The following is a 20,856-nucleotide window of genomic DNA, read 5'->3' on the forward strand; positions in this document are numbered from 1 at the left end:
CGGTTAGTAGACATTACTTACGTATTGAGATAAATGGTTTTCTATGAGATCTATACCCTTATATAAATAATGCTTTAATAGATGTCTAAATCTATTTTTGGCTGTGAGGAGAGTTTTTCGTGCATTCATGATGTTAAGAACTTTGGAACCATCGTTCTGCTATTCCTTTTAAGTAGTACCTTAGGCATGAAGATAGCAAACATTTCTCTTTATTCTTTTTTGTTGATTTACTAAATGATGGTAGTGCATCATCGATTTACCTTCTATAACTAGTATGACTTTTTGAAAAATCTTATACTAATGAATTTTGTATCTCTTTTGTTGACTCTTTTTTTAGCGACAACATGATTTTTAGATTGTTTTTTACTTTGAAAGTTAAGACTTCATTTGTTTGGATCTAGATTTATTTGTATGCTTTTCAATAGTGTTTTTTAGCTTCATTTATATTAGTTTGTAGTTTATATAGGCTTTAAAGTATTTTCTTTATTTTTTTCTTTGGTGTATTTAAACTTATTTTAAAATTTAGAACCTTCTAATCAATATATAATTTGTTTTTCACAAACATAAACTTTTATTAAATGGAGGTAGAAAGACCCAAAATACAATAAAAATCTAAAACTCACATAAGAGATATATACAACAAAAGAGTTTTTAGGGTTTAAAAAGAGTAAAAATTCAAGTACTACAAATGCTAAAAATCTAATGCCTAAACAACCTTTATTCCTGACTTGGACCAATAAGAAATAAATGCACTATACTCATTCATTTTGAAACTTTCGATCCTTGCCACTTCTCGAAAAACATTCATTAATATTTTACTCTTTATACAGACAGATAAACCCCTTATTAATCGCACAAAAATCAAAGAGTAGAAATAAAATGCAAGATAAAGGATTAAGCTAAAAGAGCTCAAAGTGAAAAAGAAGCGGAGCAAAAAATAATTAGAGTACATACAATCATTAGATCGAGGAAGACGGTGGCTAGATGCCTAATAAAGAGAAGTCTTTTTTTTTTTAAATTGAGTCAAACTACTGTCTTCATAAAAAAAGGATGAAACCTCTAAAATATTAATAAATATAGAAAGGAAAGGAGAAAGTTGTAGTTGAGACTTAGATGTGCAAAATTGACATTTCTTTATCATAAAAGCACCGACTAAGGAGACTTCTACCTACACAACCAACAAAAAAATAAAAATAAAAACTAATTAAAAATACTTTCCGCTTATGAAATTCTACTTGCCAACAACAAAGAATTCTTTAATAAAAATATTTATAATCTCATTTCAAATGGGAGAGATACAGTCCTCCGACCTTTCACAAAAATCAGATAATTTTTTTTTTTTATATTTTAGATAAATAAGTCAAACCCAAAAAAAGAACTCTCTCCTTAAACAATAGAGAGAAAAACCTCTATATAATCTATTGATATATCATTTGCCTTTTGGGAAAAAAAAACAAAAGAATACAAGAACTTTCCCTTGGTTGTGATATATGTATTTTTTTCAATAGATAAGAGAAGGTAAACAATAAATTTCTCTATTGGGCCAAAGGCCCAAAAACCGTATTGATTCGGGTCCAACGCGGTGAAGAACAAACAACGGGAGTAGGCCTAGGGCGATGGAACTCGCATCTCCCATAGGAAGCTTTTAGCGCCTGCTTGATAAGCTTCGTCTTCTTCATTTCAATCTTGCTTCTTTGTTCGGGGTTCAAATCTTCTTCATGCAGTGTGATTGATGCTGCTCGGGCTGATTCTCTTTCCGGGATAGATTGATTAAACAGGAAAAGGTGAAGGAAAATTTTTTCTAGCTGACCTATTTCGGGAACTTGGTTTCCTCTTTTCGATCCGAAGGATTCTCTGCAAATTTTTCAGGTACTTTTACCTTGGCTTCTGCGTTTTTATCTACAGTAGCAGTCAGTTGCTGCATTTCACTTTGACTCCGGAATTGGGGATTCCGTTTTATTAAATCAGAACAAAGTTTCAGCGGTGGTTATTATTTTGCCTGCTGTTGAGGTTTAAGGTTTTAGTTAGCAATACGCAATTTGGAAAACCATTTTTCTGTGGAATATGGAGTTCGTAAGAATCACTTTTGTGAAATATTAGGAGGTTTAGGGTTTATCTAGCTCCATAAGTTCTTCAATTTTCGCAGAGTCATGTCAATTTCTAGAGAGCTTTACCCTTCCCAGGATGATCTTTTATATGAAGAGGAGCTGTTGCGTAATCCATTCAGCCTCAAGCTCTGGTGGCGCTACCTAATAGCCCGCCGTGAAGCACCTTTCAAAAAGCGGTTCATTATCTATGAGAGAGCCCTCAAAGCTTTACCAGGGAGCTACAAGCTTTGGCATGCATATCTTACTGAGCGTCTCGAAATTGTCAGAAACCTACCCATTACTCACTCTCAATATGAAACCCTGAACAATACATTTGAAAGAGCATTGGTTACTATGCATAAAATGCCCAGAATTTGGATTATGTACTTGCAAACCCTTACCAACCAAAAATTGATTACCCGCACGCGTAGAACTTTTGATAGAGCACTCTGTGCATTGCCTGTCACTCAGCATGATAGGATTTGGGAGCTATATTTGAGGTTTGTGAGCCAAGAGGGCGTGCCAATTGAGACTTCACTTCGGGTTTATAGGAGGTACTTGAAATATGACCCTAGTCATATTGAGGATTTTATTGAATTTTTGGTGAATTCTCGTCTTTGGCAAGAAGCAGCTGAGAGACTAGCTTCAGTGTTGAATGATGATCAGTTTTATTCAATAAAGGGGAAAACAAAGCATACATTATGGCTAGAATTGTGTGATTTGCTTACTAGACATGCAAAGGAAGTGTCTGGGTTGAATGTTGATGCCATTATTAGAGGTGGGATTAGGAAGTTTACAGATGAGGTTGGCAGGTTGTGGACATCGCTTGCTGATTATTATATCAGGAGGGGTTTGTTTGAGAAGGCAAGGGATATTTTTGAGGAGGGGATGACTACAGTGGTTACAGTAAGGGACTTCAGTGTTATATTTGATGCATATTCACAGTTTGAAGAGAGTATGGTTGCTCATAAGATGGAGAATTTGGACTTGAGTGACGAGGAAGAGGATGAGTTGGAGGAGAATGGCTCTTTGCAGGATGAAGATGTTCGTTTGGAAGTGAATTCCAAGTTTGAGAAGAAGATACTTAGTGGGTTTTGGTTACATGATGATAATGATGTGGATTTGATGCTAGCCCGGTTGGAATATCTTATGGATAGAAGGCCTGAATTAGCCAATAGTGTACTTTTGCGACAAAATCCACACAATGTGGAGCAATGGCACAGGAGAATTAAGCTTTTTGAGGGTAATCCAACTAAACAGATACTGACTTATACTGAGGCAGTAAGAACAGTTGATCCAATGAAAGCTTTGGGAAAGCCCCACACTTTGTGGGTCGCTTTTGCCAAGTTGTATGAGAATCATAATGACCTTGTCAATGCAAGAGTAATTTTTGATAAGGCAGTGCAAGTGAACTATAAGACTGTAGATAATCTAGCTAGCATTTGGTGTGAATGGGCTGAAATGGAAATTAGACACAAAAATTTCAAAGGTGCACTTGAGTTGTTGAGGCGGGCCACAGCAGAACCATCAGTTGAAGTGAAAAGAAGAGGTACTCCTATACTAAGTCTTTCCTTATATTATTTGATCATTACTCTGAGTTTGGTATTAGACAATCCATTCTGGCCTGTCTCCAGAAGTATTCTTGCAAGTTATCGTACTGGTTTCAAACAAACTTAATTTCCATTAGAAAGTTATTTGTTTGTTTACATAAGTTTTAACTGTACAAGTACAAGTCTGAAGGTATGTGTGTAAAACCATATGTGAATGTATCTTCAAACTGTGAAACCTAGGGAATAATATATCTGCATGTTCGTATGTGTTTTTTATTTTTTATTTTTGTTGGTGTCGGTGAGTGGATGAGGGGATGCAGTTTTGTGGTGTTCAGGTAAAAGCCTTCCAATTCAAGTTATAAAGTACAACTAGATGAACATAAGAAATTATAAAGTTGGTTGATTTCTGAATAAGTTTTCATTTAGGGATCCAAATCAGGACCTGACCTTAGATATTTTATTATGTTTTCCACTTCCAGTGGCTGCTGATGGCAATGAACCTGTCCAGATGAAGTTGCACAAGTCCTTGAGACTCTGGACCTTTTATGTTGATTTGGAAGAGGGACTTGGGACCTTGGAGTCCACTCGAGCAGTTTATGAGCGGATATTGGACCTGAGAATAGCCACACCACAGATCATCATCAATTATTCATTGCTTCTAGAAGTACAGACATCTATAATTCTACTGTTCTGTTAGTTGTTACTTTTGTTGTTGTGTATTGACAAACTCTTATTATATGGGCTCATGCAGGAACATAAATACTTTGAAGATGCATTTAAGGTTTACGAAAGGGGAGTGAAAATATTCAAGTACCCTCATGTGAAAGACATATGGGTTACATATCTTTCAAAGTTTGTGAAGAGATATGGAAAGTCAAAACTGGAACGAGCGAGAGAGTTATTTGAACATGCTATTGAAATGGTATGCACCTTACCTTTCTTCTCTCTGTTTCAGTAATTCGGATGTTGTAAGTGTTAGTTATTGATAATGACTGGTCACAAGTTTTGCAATGTTTAACTGGGTTTGAAATTGGTTCTGGAGTTGTTAGCTTTGGAGAATTTTGCAGCCTTAGAGTCTGCTTACCTTATTATTTCCAATTGTCTGTTCTCTATAGACATTTCTGACTTGAACATCTTCTTGAGGTTGATATGAAAGGGTTTCTTTCTGGTTGTATGAATAAGTTCAATGTAACGTAACTCTCATCTACGAGCATGGGACTTGCAATCCAATGTTTATTGTATTGAGTTTGCTTCATGATGTGGTCTATTTGCATCATTTGCGTGCTTCATGAATAAATTATTCTGCCACTAGCTTTTAAAAAGAAATAGTGTGGGTTTGGTTGTGATACATTTCATTCAGGAACTCAGCTAGGAATTTTTTTTATTGACACCGGTTTCAAAAAGCAAAAAATTTTAGTCCTGAGTTTGTGTAATGACCTTGAGCTGGGTCATTGGTGGTTTGAGATTTATTGTGGATTTAAAATTGGTATTACCTAGGACATGCTTATAGTTCAGATAAAATTTTGGGGTTTAACTATCAGGAAACAGAAGAACTATATTAGCTTGTATTTAGTTGAGAAGCCTCTCCTTGATAGGAACTCGTCAAAATCTTGTTATTTAATGTTCTTTAATAGGTACTTTTTCAGTTCACTAGTGTCACAATGATATATATTTAATTCCTTCACATGGGTATTTGTTCTGGGGTGAGTTCATTGTTTGAGCTAAATTCGTCCAATATGGTGTTTCTATGGTTGTTCAACTGAGTGATGCTAAATGCTTTTGAAGTTTGAAGTAGTATTTCCTGTGGTGTGATGCTGACCTTCTTGTGCCTTTCTTCTTTTATCCTTGTTAGACTCCTGCAGATTCCGTTAAACCTTTGTATCTTCAATATGCAAAGCTGGAAGAGGATTATGGTTTGGCAAAGCGAGCCATGAAGGTTTATGATCAAGCAACTAAGGCTGTCCCAAATAATGAAAAACTGGAGATGTATAAAATTTATATTGCCCGTGCAGCTGAGATATTTGGTGTCCCAAAAACAAGAGAAATATATGAGCAAGCAATAGAGTCTGGTCTTCCTGACAAAGATGTAAAGACAATGTGCTTGAAGTATGCTGAGTTGGAGAAGAGCCTGGGAGAGATTGATCGAGCTCGTGGAATATATGTATTTGCATCTCAATTTGCTGACCCGCGATCTGACGAAGATTTCTGGAATGAGTGGCATGAATTTGAGGTGAAACATGGAAATGAAGATACATTTCGAGAAATGCTGCGTATTAAACGAAGTGTTTCTGCAAGCTATAGTCAGGTACATTATTATTCTGATGCTTATCATCATTATAGGTACATTATTATTCTGATGCTTATCATCATTATTCTTTTCCATATGTTTAAATTGCTTGTGAAGAAAAAGCTTTACAGTACCTTCTTTAAATCGTTTGTCCGCTGCTGATTCATGTTCTTCTCCTTGGACTGAGGTGGAATAATTTCCTACAATCCATGGCCAACTGAAATGAATTATACTTGGAGTTGATGAATTTTCCTATAGAATACCTTTGATTGCTACTGTTTTAACAGAAATGACTTATCAAATGAAGAAAGTGAAATACACATACAACACACATGTATATATACATAGATGCTGCAATTAGCTGGCCTTTTCATTCACTTTAATGTCTTTAGGATATCATGGTGCCTGAAACCTCAATGGGTCATGTATTCTATTTGTTGAGATTTATGAGTTCTGATAATAGTTTACTCAAATCAGATTTTTATATTTGTTTTTGCATCATTGTGAACAGTTGAGTTCAATTTTACAATTTTTTATTCTTATTTTTGTCATTGCAGACACACTTTATTCTGCCGGAGTATTTAATGCAGAAGGATCAAAGGCTGAATATTGACGAGGCAAAAGACAAATTGAAACTGGCTGGGGTCCCTGAAGATGAAATGGCTGCACTAGAGAGGCAATTAGCCCCTGTGGCCAACAATGCTAAAGCTAAAGATAGTAGCAGGAAGGTGGGTTTTGTGAGTGCTGGGGTGGAATCACAACCTGATGGGGCAATGAAAGGTAATGCCAACCAAGAGGACATTGAATTGCCAGAAGAAAGCGACTCAGAAGATGATGAAAAGGTGGAAATTACACAAAAAGACGTTCCATCTGCTGTCTTTGGAGGATTGGTCAGGAAAAGGGAAGAGACTGAAAAGGAAGAACTTGGAGATCATGCCACAGCTGCTAAGGATAAGGATGGTGGTGCAGGCCCCCTTGGTGCCCTTGAGAGAATAAAGAGACTAAAACGGGGATGATGGCCAAGAAAATTGATGTTAAGATATTCAAATTGGCGTGAAATTTTGACAGATCATATAATGTACTAACGGCCATATTTACTCTTGGACGTTGCTTTTTGTAATTTCTATGATAATTCTTGATTGTAATGAACTGAAGACCTGTATATTTTCCAACCAACACATGACGCTTCCTACTTATAGAGCAGGACCATGATGAAGCTTGGATGAACTTTTTCTTTTTTTTTTTTCTTTTTGTTTCCTTCTAAAGATATAAATTCGTTGAAGGAAAAGGCCCAAGACCCGATTATACAAAAGGATTGGAGCCTCTTGAAAGGCAAAGAGAGAAACAGAGAGGAACCATCAGCCAGACGTCATAGCGAACTCTAGAATACAAAAATCGCAAAAAACACATAAATTCATACACCAAATTGCAAAAAACACATACACCAAATCGAGTGAAAAAAAATACATAAATCCTTGACCAAATTGAGTGGAAAAAAGATGCTAAACACTTTAGAAAGGAAAAAAAGTAAATGCTAGACACTTTAGAAAGTGAAAGATTCTATAATCGAGCCAAACTAATTTTAATCCTCAAGGATTTACTATTTCAGGTTTTTTAACTTACTATGCATAAATTTAAAATTTTAGTGTCCGGTCACCAATTCCATAATTAATGATGCACGTAACACTGAACTATACTACTAATTTTAATAACATTTCTAGTAATTATATTTTAAAAAATTATAAAATTTTTTTATAAAAATAATAATTTATTAAATAATTTTTTTTAATAAGATACCATATAAGACTGAAAAAAAAAAAGAAAATATTTTTCTTTCTTTCTTCTAGGAATTATTACATGCTTGAGTTAGAGTAGCTTCCAGATCGAAAAATTATTACACGTTTGAATCAGAGTAGCTTCAAGATCGATAAAAATAGCTGTGGAGAACAAGAGAAAGCGCTGAGATCGAAAAAGGTGTGCGACTCTCCGGTAACTACCGCCATGCACTAATTTAAGCTCCTAAAGTTCTCCCTGTGATAGTCACAATCGGTTTACTTTGCATGCCATGTGCAAATAGATTCCAATTTTTTCACAAAGGCCAATGTATGTGATAAAGACTTTCTACCATATTTGGCGATGATTATAACAAGTGATGTGTCTGCCAATATCTGAAGTTTCTCCTTTGTATTTTGTTAATGATGAGCCCTTTGAATGGGGGAAGAGATGAAGGCAATTACACTTTAATTTTCTAGTTATTGCTAAACCGAAACTTCCCAGAAAGATTTGCACTTTTTGACTTGGGACAAAATAATGGCCGCAAATTACATCAAAATCCAGTAGCTTAACAAGAATTTCCCACTCCCTAATCATTTCTAGCTTGAACACCAAACCTGGTCGGTTAATTGTCCTTTTGTTCGTTCGACAGTAGAAGAAGATACCTTGAACAACTTTCATGATACCTTGAACAACATTATGAAATGTTTTTATCTTGAAATCAGAACAGAAGTAATCTAATAATAATAGAAAAACAAATAGAAGATAAAAAAAAAAAAAACTATAAATGAATTACAATATGTTTCTTCCTTTACAGACACACACATTTTACCTTCAAATTCTAGATTACTCTGAGAAAAAAAAATTAACAAAAAAAAAAGAAAAAGTATTTCCAGTTCCTGTGTAAAAACAAACCCATCAAACTCTTTTTTTCTTTTTCCTTTTTTTCAAAAAAAAAAAAACTATATTATGAAGTAATTATAATTACTGGCTTCCACGAGCAATCATTTCTTTGTACTGATTCAATGATTCTTGTCTCTGCAATCTCATCTCCTCATTGAACTTCTTAATAAACGCCTCCACTCGCCGGTTCAGCTCGTCCTGACTCAGCGACGGATCTTTTCTCAGCTTCCCTGACACAGGAGAGTTACCCACAGGTGGCAGTTGGTAATTGGTCCTGTCTTTGAACGTCTCTGATTTAAGAGGTAGAGCAGAAGGGTTCACTTCACAAACGTTGACTTGACGGCCGTGATTCTCAAACGTCTCGCATTTCTTCAAGTGCCTTGTTAACGGCATTGCTCGGCCCTCCGTTATCATTTTCCACGTGTTCTCCAGCGTCTCCTGCCGTTTCGGCTTTGCAACTCTCAACGCTTTTCCTCCTGAAAAAAAAAAGGCGAAAAATAATGAATCGTTGAATGACCTATTCCTCCTCAATACACAGCTCCACAAATCATCCAAGTAAAGGGCTTTTTCGGGTTTTCGAACTAAGCGTAAAAGATCAGCTGAAGTGATCATTGAAACGACAACGTTTCAAACAGAGTAGCTATAGCACGTTGGTTTCAAATTTCGAAGCAAAATGTGTAACTAGCAACCTAGAAAAACGGCGCCGGATTCTGCCTGCCGACGCCGACCAAAAAGCCGTGCAACTTTAAAACTTTGATAACCGAGCTGTCTCGCCAGCCAAATCTAACAGGTGAGATTTTTGTACGTTTAACTGTACTTGTAAACAAAAAGGAATAGTAAACCATACACGTACCTTCAGGACTAGCTCTGACCGGTTTCCGGTTACCAAACCGAGCAGAAACCAGAGGTTTCTCAGCCGGTAGAAGAAGCTCCATCAGATTCTCCGACGAATCCATGCGCTTCGGAGGAATCCACGTGGACTTCGAGATTACATAGTCATCTTCATCCTCTTTATCCTCAACCTCCACCGAACCGTTCACCAACACAGTACTCTTATCCTCAAAAAAAAGAGCTGCACAAGCACCAGCACCAGCCTTCTCCTCTCCTTTCTCATATACATCCTCCGCCACCACCACCGTCGACCCGTAATCAGAGCGAAACTCAGCAGCCGAGAACTGATCCGGCTCACGAACCGAGATTTTCGAAACAGATCGTATTTGCTCCTGCTGTTCATTATCAGCACCATGGGTATGGTGGAAGCGAGAGAAGGCAACGATGGTTATAATGATGCAGTTGACAATAACGTAAAGATAAGGAGGTTTAAGCCATGAAGCGAAGGAGCTCCATAAAAGAGGAGCTTGATAAACAGAGAAATCTACCATCAATGGAACAGAGGCTTTGAGAAACAAAGCCATGAACAAAACACCAGTAGAAATCAGTACAGTTTGAAGTGAGAATGAACCCATTTGGAATTCTGGATTGAACCTTACCTCTCTGCCGTGTTTGGTTTCAGGGATGGGAAGCAGAGATTATATAGAGAGGAAGTACCGTTGGATTTAGGTGGGAGAGAGTGTGGATGGTTGAGATGAGTTATGTGGAGGTGAAGTTGACGCACTCGCGTGGGAGCTTCTTCTTCGGCTTCTCCTTAAGATTAAGAATGGAAAGAATAAGAATATCTGGGATGGGCCCACTTAGATAAAAATGAATTAGGATAATGGTGGAGCCTCTAAATTACTTCATCTTTCGCATTCGTGGGTCATTGCTCGGGAAAAGAGCCATTTTTTAATGGTAAAAAATTCGAAAATTTCCCTCTTTTTCCTATATATATATATATGTAGATATTAATAATTTTTCTATATTAATATAAAATTATTATAAGAAAAATACTATATTATAAGAAAAAATTAAATTTGTTAGTATTAATTAGTTAGCTACATTCTTAGTTATTTATATATAAATATAAATATAAATATAAATAATTCCTTATGGTAGGAATGGAATAATACTCTCTAAAAAGAATAAATCATTTTGTTTTTTAAATTCTAAAATTTGGGACTGATATAAATAATTTTCATTTATCAAATAATTCCTTCGAAATAATAAATTAATTAAAACTGCATAGGGATGAAGAGAGGGTCCACTTCAGTGCTAATGATCTTTCTTGAAACTGGAAAGAGAACCGGTAGAATCTAGAATTTCAGATTATATTATTGGCCAGTTGGCTAAGGCTAATTGTAGTCTCAAAAACACTTGAATATTTTAAATGTGTGCCCATTCCCAACGGTCATATTATTGACCGTTACTCACGCAGGCTGTACTACGATCCCATAGCGCTGCTCCAGTGGGTGCGGGCTGGCTCGCCACTGCCATGTGACCAACAGCTCGGGGCCTGCAACCTCACCGGTCACTTCTTTTTAACTTTTAATTATAATACCTTTTTTATCCCAAAAAAATTCTCAATATTAATTTAATTATTTTGTTATTAAATTTAATTTTAGAATTTTATTCCACGCAAGGCAGCTATTTATAAAGCCAATTTTACTTTCTAGATAAAATTAATTTTTCTTATATTATAATTAATTTATCTAAATTCATCTGATTTAATTAAAATTCATTTAAAACTATTTACATTTGTTTTAAATATGATTATTACAAACAAACATTATCCAAACTCATTTAATTATATATTTTAATTAATAATGCATATATTTAAAAGTTTAATAGTTCTTCAAAATATTAAGTTCTACTCATTTAAAATATATGATTAAAAATTATAAATATTATAATAAAAAGCATATTTTATATTTAACTATTTATTTATATGAATAAATTCTAAACTAAAAGTATCGCTATAAAAAAAGTTAACTAAATTTAAATATATATAATAAAAATATTATTTAATTTATATAATATAAAAAAATTTATTAGTGATATTTTCTAATAATCGATCAAAATAGATTATAATTGTCGCTACGAAATAAATTTATGCAGCAAGAATATGATGAGTGAAAAATATATTCCGTTTCAAAAAAGAAAAAATATAAATATCTTATCATTCAAATCATTATCTAGACTTGTCTTTCTCTTAATAGAAAGAGTCTCGGCATCACGTTACCATTAAAAGTATAACTCAGTACATTCCTATAATTACGGAATTATTAATCTAACGATATATTTTATTAAATAGTCGATCATGTTACTATTAAATTATTAAAAAATATTATATTTATATTTATTTTTTTACAATACAGAAAAAGAAAAATTATAAAAATAGTCATTTTAAAATACTATTTAAATTATAAATAATTAATTATATTTTTTCAATTTCTAAGTATATTGATTTGAATATCGAGATAACTATCGTGAATATCTATTAGTACCTCACATTCTCTTTCTTATACGTCTAATTAATGAGTAATTTTTAAAAAAATATCAAATTTTAATATATTTTTTAAATTTAAAATCAACTATTAAATAAATTTAATTATACTGAAATTAACTGATATATAATTTTTTTAAAATATTATAAATATTTTAATATATTTTTTAAAATAAAAAAATAATTAATAAATTTTTATATATTATAAAAATTAAATAGTATATATATTTTTAATTTAAATACCCATCCATTATCATTTATGATATGAATTTCTCAAATATTATATATGGTAGCAATTGATGACCAGTTTTAATGGTATGAATTGAAGCCATCCCTCAATAATTTTCCACAATATATTATTATTTTATTAGGTCAAAGATTTACGCATTAGGTGAGAAGATATTTATTTATTTTTTTTTAAAAAGAAAGAGTTGTGAGTTCATGCACTCGCTCGCCAATTAATTATTTGCACGTCTACATACATGAAAATTATAATTGTATGCAATTATATTCCATTTATAATTGCTTTTTTTTTTTTATTCAAACTATATAAAAAAAAATTATATACAACACTTTATAATTTTGGTATAAATAATTAAGTTGTAAATTGACTATTGGCAAATGATGTTAACTTTCTTTATTTTAACTCTAATGTGATAATGTTAATTTTATAATTTTTATTGAAAATTTTCCACACGGTACGCGTGGACCATTCTTACAGGTCAAGTCTCACCAAGTCAACCGAGGAATTCTATTTCACTTGTATTTAATGGTATTTTTTTTTAAATATGAAAAAGTAAAACATTTTCATAAAATAAGCGAAACTGAAAAATAAAAATTGATATGGTAATAATTTTTCTTAAAATAATTAAAATGGATAATGAAATGGGATCGATCACTGGGTCCCACTCAAAGGGATAGGCAGTTAATGTAGTTTCCGTTGAACAGAACTGAACTAACAGGGAGTCCAACATGCGGTGACTTAGCTATTAATTGAGTAGTTGTTGTTAATTTAATTTTGTCTGAAAAATGTGAAACATGCCATGTGTCATCTTCACTAAATTAAATTTTGAAGAAATTTTTTCAATAAGAATGGTAGTTATGGCAGTTGTTTGGAAACACTACGCTCTTAAGTAATTGCATTGTCTAATTCTTTCCATTGTGATTTAAGCCTTTTTCATGATCAAGTGATTGCACTCCACGTTACTCTACAACTGGACGGTGTTCTAAAAGTCAAAGCATTCAATGGTCTTGATTGGCTCAACCATGCTCCTACGTCATTTATAATCACCTTTTTCTTCTCGTATATTAGCTCATCGTGATCCCCCTGCATGCATGATACGTGTCATACACATTATCCATTCAAAGTTAGTCTAATCTCATTAATTCTAGCAAATTAAAGATTGAAGGCATGATTAGGGCAGCATTTACAAGAAATTTGATTTAGATTAGGCAGTGCAATTAAGGTAGAGACTAAGATTCCTGTTGCGGCATTTTTATACAATAGATTTAGGGCTTTCTAGATCAATCCTTTTGTGGATTCACAAGTCATATGCCTTGAAATGGAGGACACCAGACCCTAATATTAATTATATAAAATAAAAGTATCATGAAATTGCGTGTGAATACTTTGAGATTAATGGGAGTCAAAATGTCGGTCTGTCAATTGGGACAGGGTTGGATAGCTTCAATATAAAATCAAGAAAAAAAGAAATTGCATGGTAATTTGAATTTATAAAAATCAAATCGAATTGATTTTAATCAAAAATCAAATTGATCTGATTCGATTCGATTCGATTTAATTTATTTAAATTTTTAATAAATTTTTCATTTTTTATATTTTAAAATTTATCTATATTATTAAAAATAATATACTATTATTATTAATCGATTTGATTTCATTTTTTAATTTTTTTTCGATTAAAATTGAATTGAATCGAAATAATTAAAATTTTTAAAATTAAAAATTAAATCAAATTAAATTAAAATAAATAAAAAATTAAATTAAAATTTTAAATTAAATTCAAATACGGGCTCACTTTAATCTCTTATGGTTCTGATTGGATGGCAAAGTCTAAATTCTGAATGGGAACGCTGAAAAGAGATGGCAGGTGTAGAGCGCACTAAGACGATTAGCAGTTAAGCTTAAACAAACCACCGCTCTTTTGTGATTACTTAAGGACCAATTTTGTCTGAAAAAGTGCTCTTTTAAAATGAAAATCTAACGAGGAACAAGACACACAACTTGTCTGCAATCACTAGGTAGATCCCAGGAAACATCAAAGAAATATCAAACCCATCAAGTAAGTGTGTGTGTGACCCCACAAGATGTCATCAAATTAAACGGCCATGATGGGTTCTGTTATGATGATGATGATCTGCAATTTACGAAGATAAAAATTGGTCAAAAACGAGTAAAAGAGCACCGCCCATTTCTGCATTGATCGCCAAATGTTGAAGCCTATCCAGTGCGGAAGGATCTTCTTGCTATCGTTTTCAGAATATTCATTCTTTTTCCATTTTCTCTTTGAGTTGAAAGTTCTCAAATGGATAATCTTGACGGTTAGTATTATTATACTGAAAAGTAATCAGACATCCTATGTTTTTTTTCCTTAACTCGTCAAGTTTAGGCTACCTAAACAACATATAGTTAGAAGATTTGAATGCCAGTACTTGGAAATTCTATGCTGCACTGATTATTTTTCAAACTGATATGTTTTTTTATTATATTTATTAAATAGTACTATTTTATAAAAAAAAATGATGGGTTTTTATTTCAGTTGAGATCCTACTGTCACATGACTTGGCAGCAGCTGAAAGGATTTGAAATTATAGCTATTCAATCAAATTCTTTGCATCAAAAGCTTCAAAGAGAAGTTGCATTTGCAGATAATATAAATTGCAGTTTCATGGATTAGAGAAACTTCATACTAAAAATTAATGTGGAACCAACTTTATTACATCAACAATGGTTCAATACAAATGAATGAAACCAAGGCAGTAAACCTCAACTACAGCAAGCAATATGAAGCCAAATTTCTTGTGATTTAACTAAATCTCTATAATGGAGTAAGCCAAGTTTTCACCGTTTTCTGAACATCCCTTGTGTTAATGAGGAGAAATCATAGTATCCTTGAGGTTGAGTTGGCATGGCTGGGACTTGGAATGCTGGAGCAGCCATAGTTGATCTGATATTTGTTGCACCATTGATGGGAGCTACTGGTCCAGAACTATACATGCTGCATAATAATTGATGACCAGGCATATTAGTAGGGATGATAAGCTGAACCTCATAGACTTTCTACTACTATAGCTATAGAAATGATATGTGTTCACAATAAGCATGCAGAGTTTATTATTTTCGAGTTCGTAATCAGGCTAATGACTCGTTTTACTCGGATATTTAACAATAATCAAGAGAGTAAATTTCCCTAATTATAAACTATCAATTTCCTAATGATGCCGCTGATTTCTGTAGCGTGCTACCTTGATACTGGAATATTAACAGAGTTCCCTGCTGTATACATTTGCTGGTTGCTTCCAATCTGGCACAGGAATATAATAACAACATAAGAACAGGTTCTCATCAGAAAAAAGGTTTGATGTGGGCATTTAAGAGCTTCACCTGAATATACTTGGGTAAATTATTGGATGGCAATGGCATCATCATTCCAGGAACTTGATGTCCAGTGCTTCCCCAATTCTGAGTGGATAAATGAATACCATTGGCACTGAATTTATGCACATTGACAGGAAAAGTATGGGAGAGACCACCAGACTGCACAGCAGCTGCCATGAGGGCTTGATTTTGTTGGGACAATGTAGAAAGCTGTTGTTGGTGGGCAGGAAGAGGAGAAACCACACCGGACTGTCCATGATCCACAGTTTAAATGGTAAGAGTAATTTTTTTTTGAAATCTACAAAATTAATGGACAACATCATAGGAAAAAAACAAAAATACTAGGAAGATATCACACTGATATTTCATGTTTTCACTCTCATGAAACAACAGGAATCTAAAAAGAAGAGCAAACTGCAAACTGCAATTTCTCTTTCAATCTCATAAACGGAAGATTAAGGGACACCTTCACACCATCTCACTCTAGCCAGAAAATTAATTATAAAGCTAACATCTAAGATTATAGATGTCCACATTATCAAAATATAAGGCAATATTACAATCCTCTGCGCTACGTCTACACTGGACACTTGTTTCTTCTCAGAATCAATTCCATACCTGAAAGAGATTCATGATATCATTATTTGCATATTTTTGAGGCTGTTCTATAGATGATGCAAACTGCTGCTTGTTTTCAGATATATTTGACAAATCACTTCTTCTTGATGTTGATTCTTCCTTGACAGCTGCAAGTTGCGAGTTTCAAGGTCAGTGGTAAAGTGACAGCTTTTTTTTTTGGAAAGCAAAACAACAATTATGAAGTGAGAATTAACAAGGAAACTGATAAAAGATCATTACAGTTAATCAACTGCTTAAAGAATATCAGTATAAGAAGAAACTCACATTTGAAACCATCAGTGGAAGGCTTGGAGCAGTTTCCACCAGAATCATCCATGCAAAGCAAGTTAAAAAGTTCAGTTGCATAATCCACTTTTGCTGGAGTTGAAACTGGTGTTTTTTTCTCTTCCTCCTTCACCAATTGAGCTTTTGTGACGGTTGCTTGTTCTGAATTCTGACCAGGTTGTGGTTTTATATCAAGTGCAACCTGTTCATTCAGTCCTTTAGTTCATCTGTATTGAAACTGAATCCAGCTAAAAAAAACAAACAAAATATATGCCTTTAATAATGTCGCTCTATTACCCATTCGTGATAATTTTTGTAATAAGAAAAAGCATGGCCTATTAAACTTTCTCAAGCAATTGGTTGTGCAGACATCTTATAGTCAAATGTCTCCCCCAATAATCCTCCTATGCAATTGCTGTACCGAACGCTTTACAATCAACTAACATCTTACAGTCAATATTTCTGTGTTTCCAAAGTATTTGGAGAACTTTATACAGTAGCACACTGTTTTTATGTCCCCAAATTGTCTCCACCTTGCTAAACAATGGATATAGCAACACATTTGAAAACTTGCATCAATTTTTCTTATTTCATTAACATATTTAGCAATTTAAAATTGATAAAACTAAAGCTAAGCAAAGTAGAACAGTTTCTCGTTGTCAAACATGATTTTTATTAGTTTATTCATATAGTAAATAGGTATCTACAGATCAAACAATGAATGAAGAAAGAAGAAATCTGAATATTGATGGTCAGCTAGTGAAGAGCAAACGAAAATTTGCATACACCTGTTGGGGCGCATTAACAGATGCTGGAGCTGGAGTGCAACTCTTAGAAGCTGGTCTTTTATCGTTTGTATTAGGTGGAGTAATTTTCCTCTCCTCGGCAGCATGGTTATTATTCTTCATTTGCTTATGCACAGTATTCTCTGGTCCTGCTCTAAAAATTGAAACCTTCTCCCCACTCAACTGTGGAGGTGATTTTGCTTTACTATCCCTAGGAATCCATTTCTTCTCTTCATACCTAACAGATGATGTAAGAATCCATGATCATGTTAAAAAACTAACAACAGCGACAACTCTATAGAATTGGGTCAAGCCAAATATTATTCCATTTAACCATATGAAGTCTTACTTTGCACGAATGAAATTCTCAATTCCAACTCTGTTATAGTTAGGGGGCAACTCAGCTTCCCAGTAGCAATTTGATTTCTCATTTCCCATAGCTGTGAATAAGAAACCAAAACAAAAATTAATTAAAAAGATGAGAAAGCTGTAAGTTTAATCTTAGATGAGAATCTAAAATAGGAAGGAAAACAAGTTGAATTTTGTAACAAATGGACTTACACTGGATAAATGCAATTTGCTCTGGAAGCCATGTGTCTAAAGTGGCAGATCTTACCTGCATTATAATCAAATAGAAGCTGAATTAATTATGCAACATAGAAGTCTTTCACCTTTAGTTGCAAAAATTTCAATCCTACAATGGTCTGACTTGGAAGAATTGTATTGAAAAACATAGCCCACCTTTGATATGTGCACTCCAAGACTTCTATGTATCCCTGAACATTGCATGCAAATGAAGATTCCTAGATTCACACTAGCCCATCGTGGACCTCTGCATAGCAAGCAAGATAGCAACACAACTTACAAATTTTCAAACCACTAGTATATGGATACTACCAACAAACCAATGTGGCTTGAATTTTGGGTATATTTTCTTATGAGCCGAATTGTGATTCGATCTGAAAGGTTCTGACCCAAATTGGATAAAAAGTATGAATCAATGTTGGGATGGAGGGTTATAAATACTTGTATATTTTTCTTATCCTGTATTATGTGAGATTTCAGAAAACACATTGGGGTTAGGGTTTTGAGAGTTCTGAGAAATTGTATCACTCTTTTTCTCATCATAGCATAATTTTATCTATGCCTTGCTCGTGGACGTAGACTTCATGGTCAAACCACGTTAAATTTCTTATATCTCTTTCTCTATTATTGCGATTGTGAGTACGTGCTTACGTTCCTAATATTGTGCGTTAGTCTCAAGACCAACCCTCAATGTATAAATGAAAAGCTTAAAACAGTCATTAAGATCACTCTTCCTCATTGTTTATTATATGAATGCTTGCACTGTTTTTATATATTGTTCAGATACATACTTGCTTTTGCAATCTGCACATTCCCTATTTTCTGGTAATTTAAGGAGACCTTCCAAGATCTGCAAACAGAAAAATAAGAACAGAATTGATTAATCTGTTCAATAAACAAATTGATACATGAATTAGAAATTTTTTTCACCAAGGTCAGAAGTGCACACTTTGAAATAAAGAGTTGAAACAGCAATCAAAAGGTTGCTTTGAAGAAGCATATTTGCAATTTTTCTCAACAAATAGCAAATTTAGTTTAACATCAATACCTCCCTCAAAATAAAAAGCCATCATTAGAGAAAAATACCATATATCTACATTCAACTTAACTGCAAAAGTTCATCTCTGAGCACATGAACTTAATGTCTTCAGTAAAATATGGAGTCTAAACATATCCATAATCCCTTAGAAATATCATGCTAAATGGATATGATTTTATTTCACAGGTCTGTAATTCAGTAATTGCAATCACCAGCTGTTATCTAGTCACTATTTGTACTCTATGACCAATTCTGGAATCAAATTATATGACAAGTCTCACAATAAATGCAAGCTTTAGCATAGATTTTACAGGTCTAATGTAAATGTGAAATACTCTTCCTAATGAAAAGGTCAAAATCTTTACAAGTAAGGTTTCCTTGCACCACCTCCTTAAAATTTTGCAAGAATTCAATTCAATTGATTTCTTTTCTAACAATTTTCTTATTTGGAATTAAAGAATTTTATTGTTTTTAACTTAAAAATATTTCATTTTAGAAGTTGAAATCTCGTATGATTTTGCAAGGATTCATTTAAATTCATTTTTGGCAGAATGAATCATGCCAAACGAAGGGTAAAAGCTTATGTTGTTTATCCAAAATGCTTTTCTCCACCCAAGATGTATCTAAAAGACATGTCTGCATGACCCTCACATGAATGATTTGGTTTACTTTAGATTATAAATTCTGCATCCAATATCAAACTTAAATTATAATACTAGGTAGCTTTAGTTCTGTTATTGCCGGCCAAGTACTGAACCAAACCATACAAGTTTATACCACATCATTAAGTGGGAGAAACTAGAGAGCGGCTACAATTGTTACCAACTCAAACTTGCTGTCTTTGACAACCACAACTGAAAAAAGATGCAAAGTTTTAGATTTTTCTTTTCTTTGCCATTACCCCACTAAATAAAAATAGATAATCAAATTTATTAGTCAAATTTTATTTGAAATTAAAAGAACTATCATGTGGAGGATCCAGTTAAAATTTTGTCAAGAATACACTTCTAAAGAGCAATACTTGCCTTTTTCTGTGCCAAAATTCTATTGAAATAAAAGCTTACCTATAAAACCCATAAGTTATTCATTTTCAGCTTCAACCCTTCTGTTATGCAAAGAAGTTGCAGACAAAAAAGCAATGATAAAACACATAACAAACAACATAGATGAATTCAAAAAACAACACAGAAACGATTCTTATCAAAAGTACATAAACAATTTATGACTCCAAACACCAAGATAAGCAGCAAAACACAAACATATAGATAGAAAATTACGCTATAGAGAAATAAATGCAGTTAAAAAACAGACCTTTCTGTGCTTAGCATTAAGTTCTTTAGAAACGTTGGCCTTCCCGTTCATGGTTCGCAGACTCTCTATTGTCTATACCCTCTCTCCACAACCAAAGAGAAAGAAAAAGATTTATTGATTGCTTCTTCAAATACCCTTCTTCTCTTTCGTCGCCTGTCAACTCAGGATAAAGAGAAGTTTCAGAGAAAGGAAGTTGATAAGTAGAAGAAGAAGAAAAAAGAAGAAGAAATGGCATAGTGGGTATCTTTCTCTTTGCTTTTGCTTGACTTTTCTTATATTCTTTGGAGTATATTTTTTATTGAAGAGCAGCGTGTACACACGCGTTGATGGGACTTCCTGATAATGGCGCTTTGTATGCCTTTCTTTTGTTCTGTGGCGCGTCAGGCTTCAGTACCCTTTGACAGAGCTTTTTCTTTGTTCGGTTGCCCACTGTATTCAATTTTCCTTTTGGTTGCTGAGAAAACAAAAGGAAAAACAGCACCTTTTTTTTCCCCCTTTTGTTTTAGTCCTTTTATATTTTGCCCTTTCAGATGGCAAAACGGTTGTCCCAAATGAGCTAGTGGTTCGGATATCATATTAGTTATTTTTTTAGGATAATTTATAATTTTTAATGAAAAGAATTTAATTTTTAAAAT

General features: G+C 33.6%; 3 protein-coding genes across 4 annotated transcripts; 1 reads left to right on the top strand and 2 right to left on the bottom strand.

Annotated features, from left to right (window-relative positions):
• Nucleotides 1-1,601: 1,601 nt before the first annotated feature.
• Nucleotides 1,602-7,120, top strand: LOC110603647 (pre-mRNA-splicing factor SYF1). The gene is made up of 5 exons (XM_021741460.2): nt 1,602-3,636; nt 4,117-4,301; nt 4,389-4,559; nt 5,490-5,942; nt 6,482-7,120. The coding sequence occupies exons 1-5, from the start codon at nt 2,151-2,153 to the stop codon at nt 6,938-6,940; spliced, it is 2,754 nt and encodes a 917-aa protein (XP_021597152.1). The 5' UTR covers nt 1,602-2,150; the 3' UTR covers nt 6,941-7,120.
• Nucleotides 7,121-8,649: 1,529 nt separating this feature from the next.
• On the bottom strand, nt 8,650-10,206 carry LOC110603164. Its single transcript, XM_021740859.2, has 2 exons — nt 9,454-10,206; nt 8,650-9,076 (listed from the first exon to the last, which is right to left on the bottom strand). Exons 1-2 carry the CDS (start codon nt 10,064-10,066, stop codon nt 8,682-8,684), a joined length of 1,008 nt encoding a protein of 335 aa, XP_021596551.1. The 5' UTR covers nt 10,067-10,206; the 3' UTR covers nt 8,650-8,681.
• Nucleotides 10,207-14,910: 4,704 nt separating this feature from the next.
• LOC110603699 (ADP-ribosylation factor GTPase-activating protein AGD5) lies at nt 14,911-20,684 on the bottom strand. 2 transcript variants are annotated; one of them, XM_021741543.2, is made up of 11 exons: nt 20,222-20,684; nt 18,663-18,721; nt 18,028-18,118; nt 17,848-17,902; nt 17,636-17,726; nt 17,290-17,524; nt 16,502-16,703; nt 16,217-16,344; nt 15,605-15,847; nt 15,466-15,524; nt 14,911-15,218 (listed from the first exon to the last, which is right to left on the bottom strand). In XM_021741543.2, exons 1-11 carry the CDS (start codon nt 20,270-20,272, stop codon nt 15,062-15,064), a joined length of 1,371 nt encoding a protein of 456 aa, XP_021597235.1. In that variant the 5' UTR covers nt 20,273-20,684; the 3' UTR covers nt 14,911-15,061. The 2 variants fall into 2 exon arrangements, with proteins under 2 accessions (XP_021597235.1, XP_043807802.1); XM_043951867.1 differs by having other exon boundaries at nt 17,848-17,924; nt 18,028-18,721.
• Between the last annotated feature and the right edge of the window lie 172 nt (nt 20,685-20,856).

Source organism: Manihot esculenta, chromosome 16 (assembly GCF_001659605.2).
Source record: "Manihot esculenta cultivar AM560-2 chromosome 16, M.esculenta_v8, whole genome shotgun sequence".
NCBI lineage: Eukaryota > Viridiplantae > Streptophyta > Magnoliopsida > Malpighiales > Euphorbiaceae > Manihot > Manihot esculenta.

What these genes read in the sequence shown, in the direction of transcription:
- LOC110603647 (XM_021741460.2), top strand. Translation starts at nt 2,151, where the DNA reads ATGTCAATTTCTAGAGAGCTTTACCCTTCCCAGGATGATCTTTTATAT. An exon ending in ATTATTCATTGCTTCTAGAA is followed by an intron (nt 4,302 to 4,388) that starts GTACAGACATCT and finishes GGGCTCATGCAG; the next exon opens with GAACATAAATACTTTGAAGA. An exon ending in TTGAACATGCTATTGAAATG is followed by an intron (nt 4,560 to 5,489) that starts GTATGCACCTTA and finishes TATCCTTGTTAG; the next exon opens with ACTCCTGCAGATTCCGTTAA.
- LOC110603164 (XM_021740859.2), bottom strand. Translation starts at nt 10,066, where the DNA reads ATGGGTTCATTCTCACTTCAAACTGTACTGATTTCTACTGGTGTTTTG. An exon ending in GGTCAGAGCTAGTCCTGAAG is followed by an intron (nt 9,077 to 9,453) that starts GTACGTGTATGG and finishes TTTTTTTTTCAG; the next exon opens with GAGGAAAAGCGTTGAGAGTT.
- LOC110603699 (XM_021741543.2), bottom strand. Translation starts at nt 20,272, where the DNA reads ATGAACGGGAAGGCCAACGTTTCTAAAGAACTTAATGCTAAGCACAGA. An exon ending in TTAATGCTAAGCACAGAAAG is followed by an intron (nt 18,722 to 20,221) that starts GTCTGTTTTTTA and finishes TTCTGTTTGCAG; the next exon opens with ATCTTGGAAGGTCTCCTTAA. An exon ending in ATATCATGAATCTCTTTCAG is followed by an intron (nt 15,848 to 16,216) that starts GTATGGAATTGA and finishes GATCATGGACAG; the next exon opens with TCCGGTGTGGTTTCTCCTCT.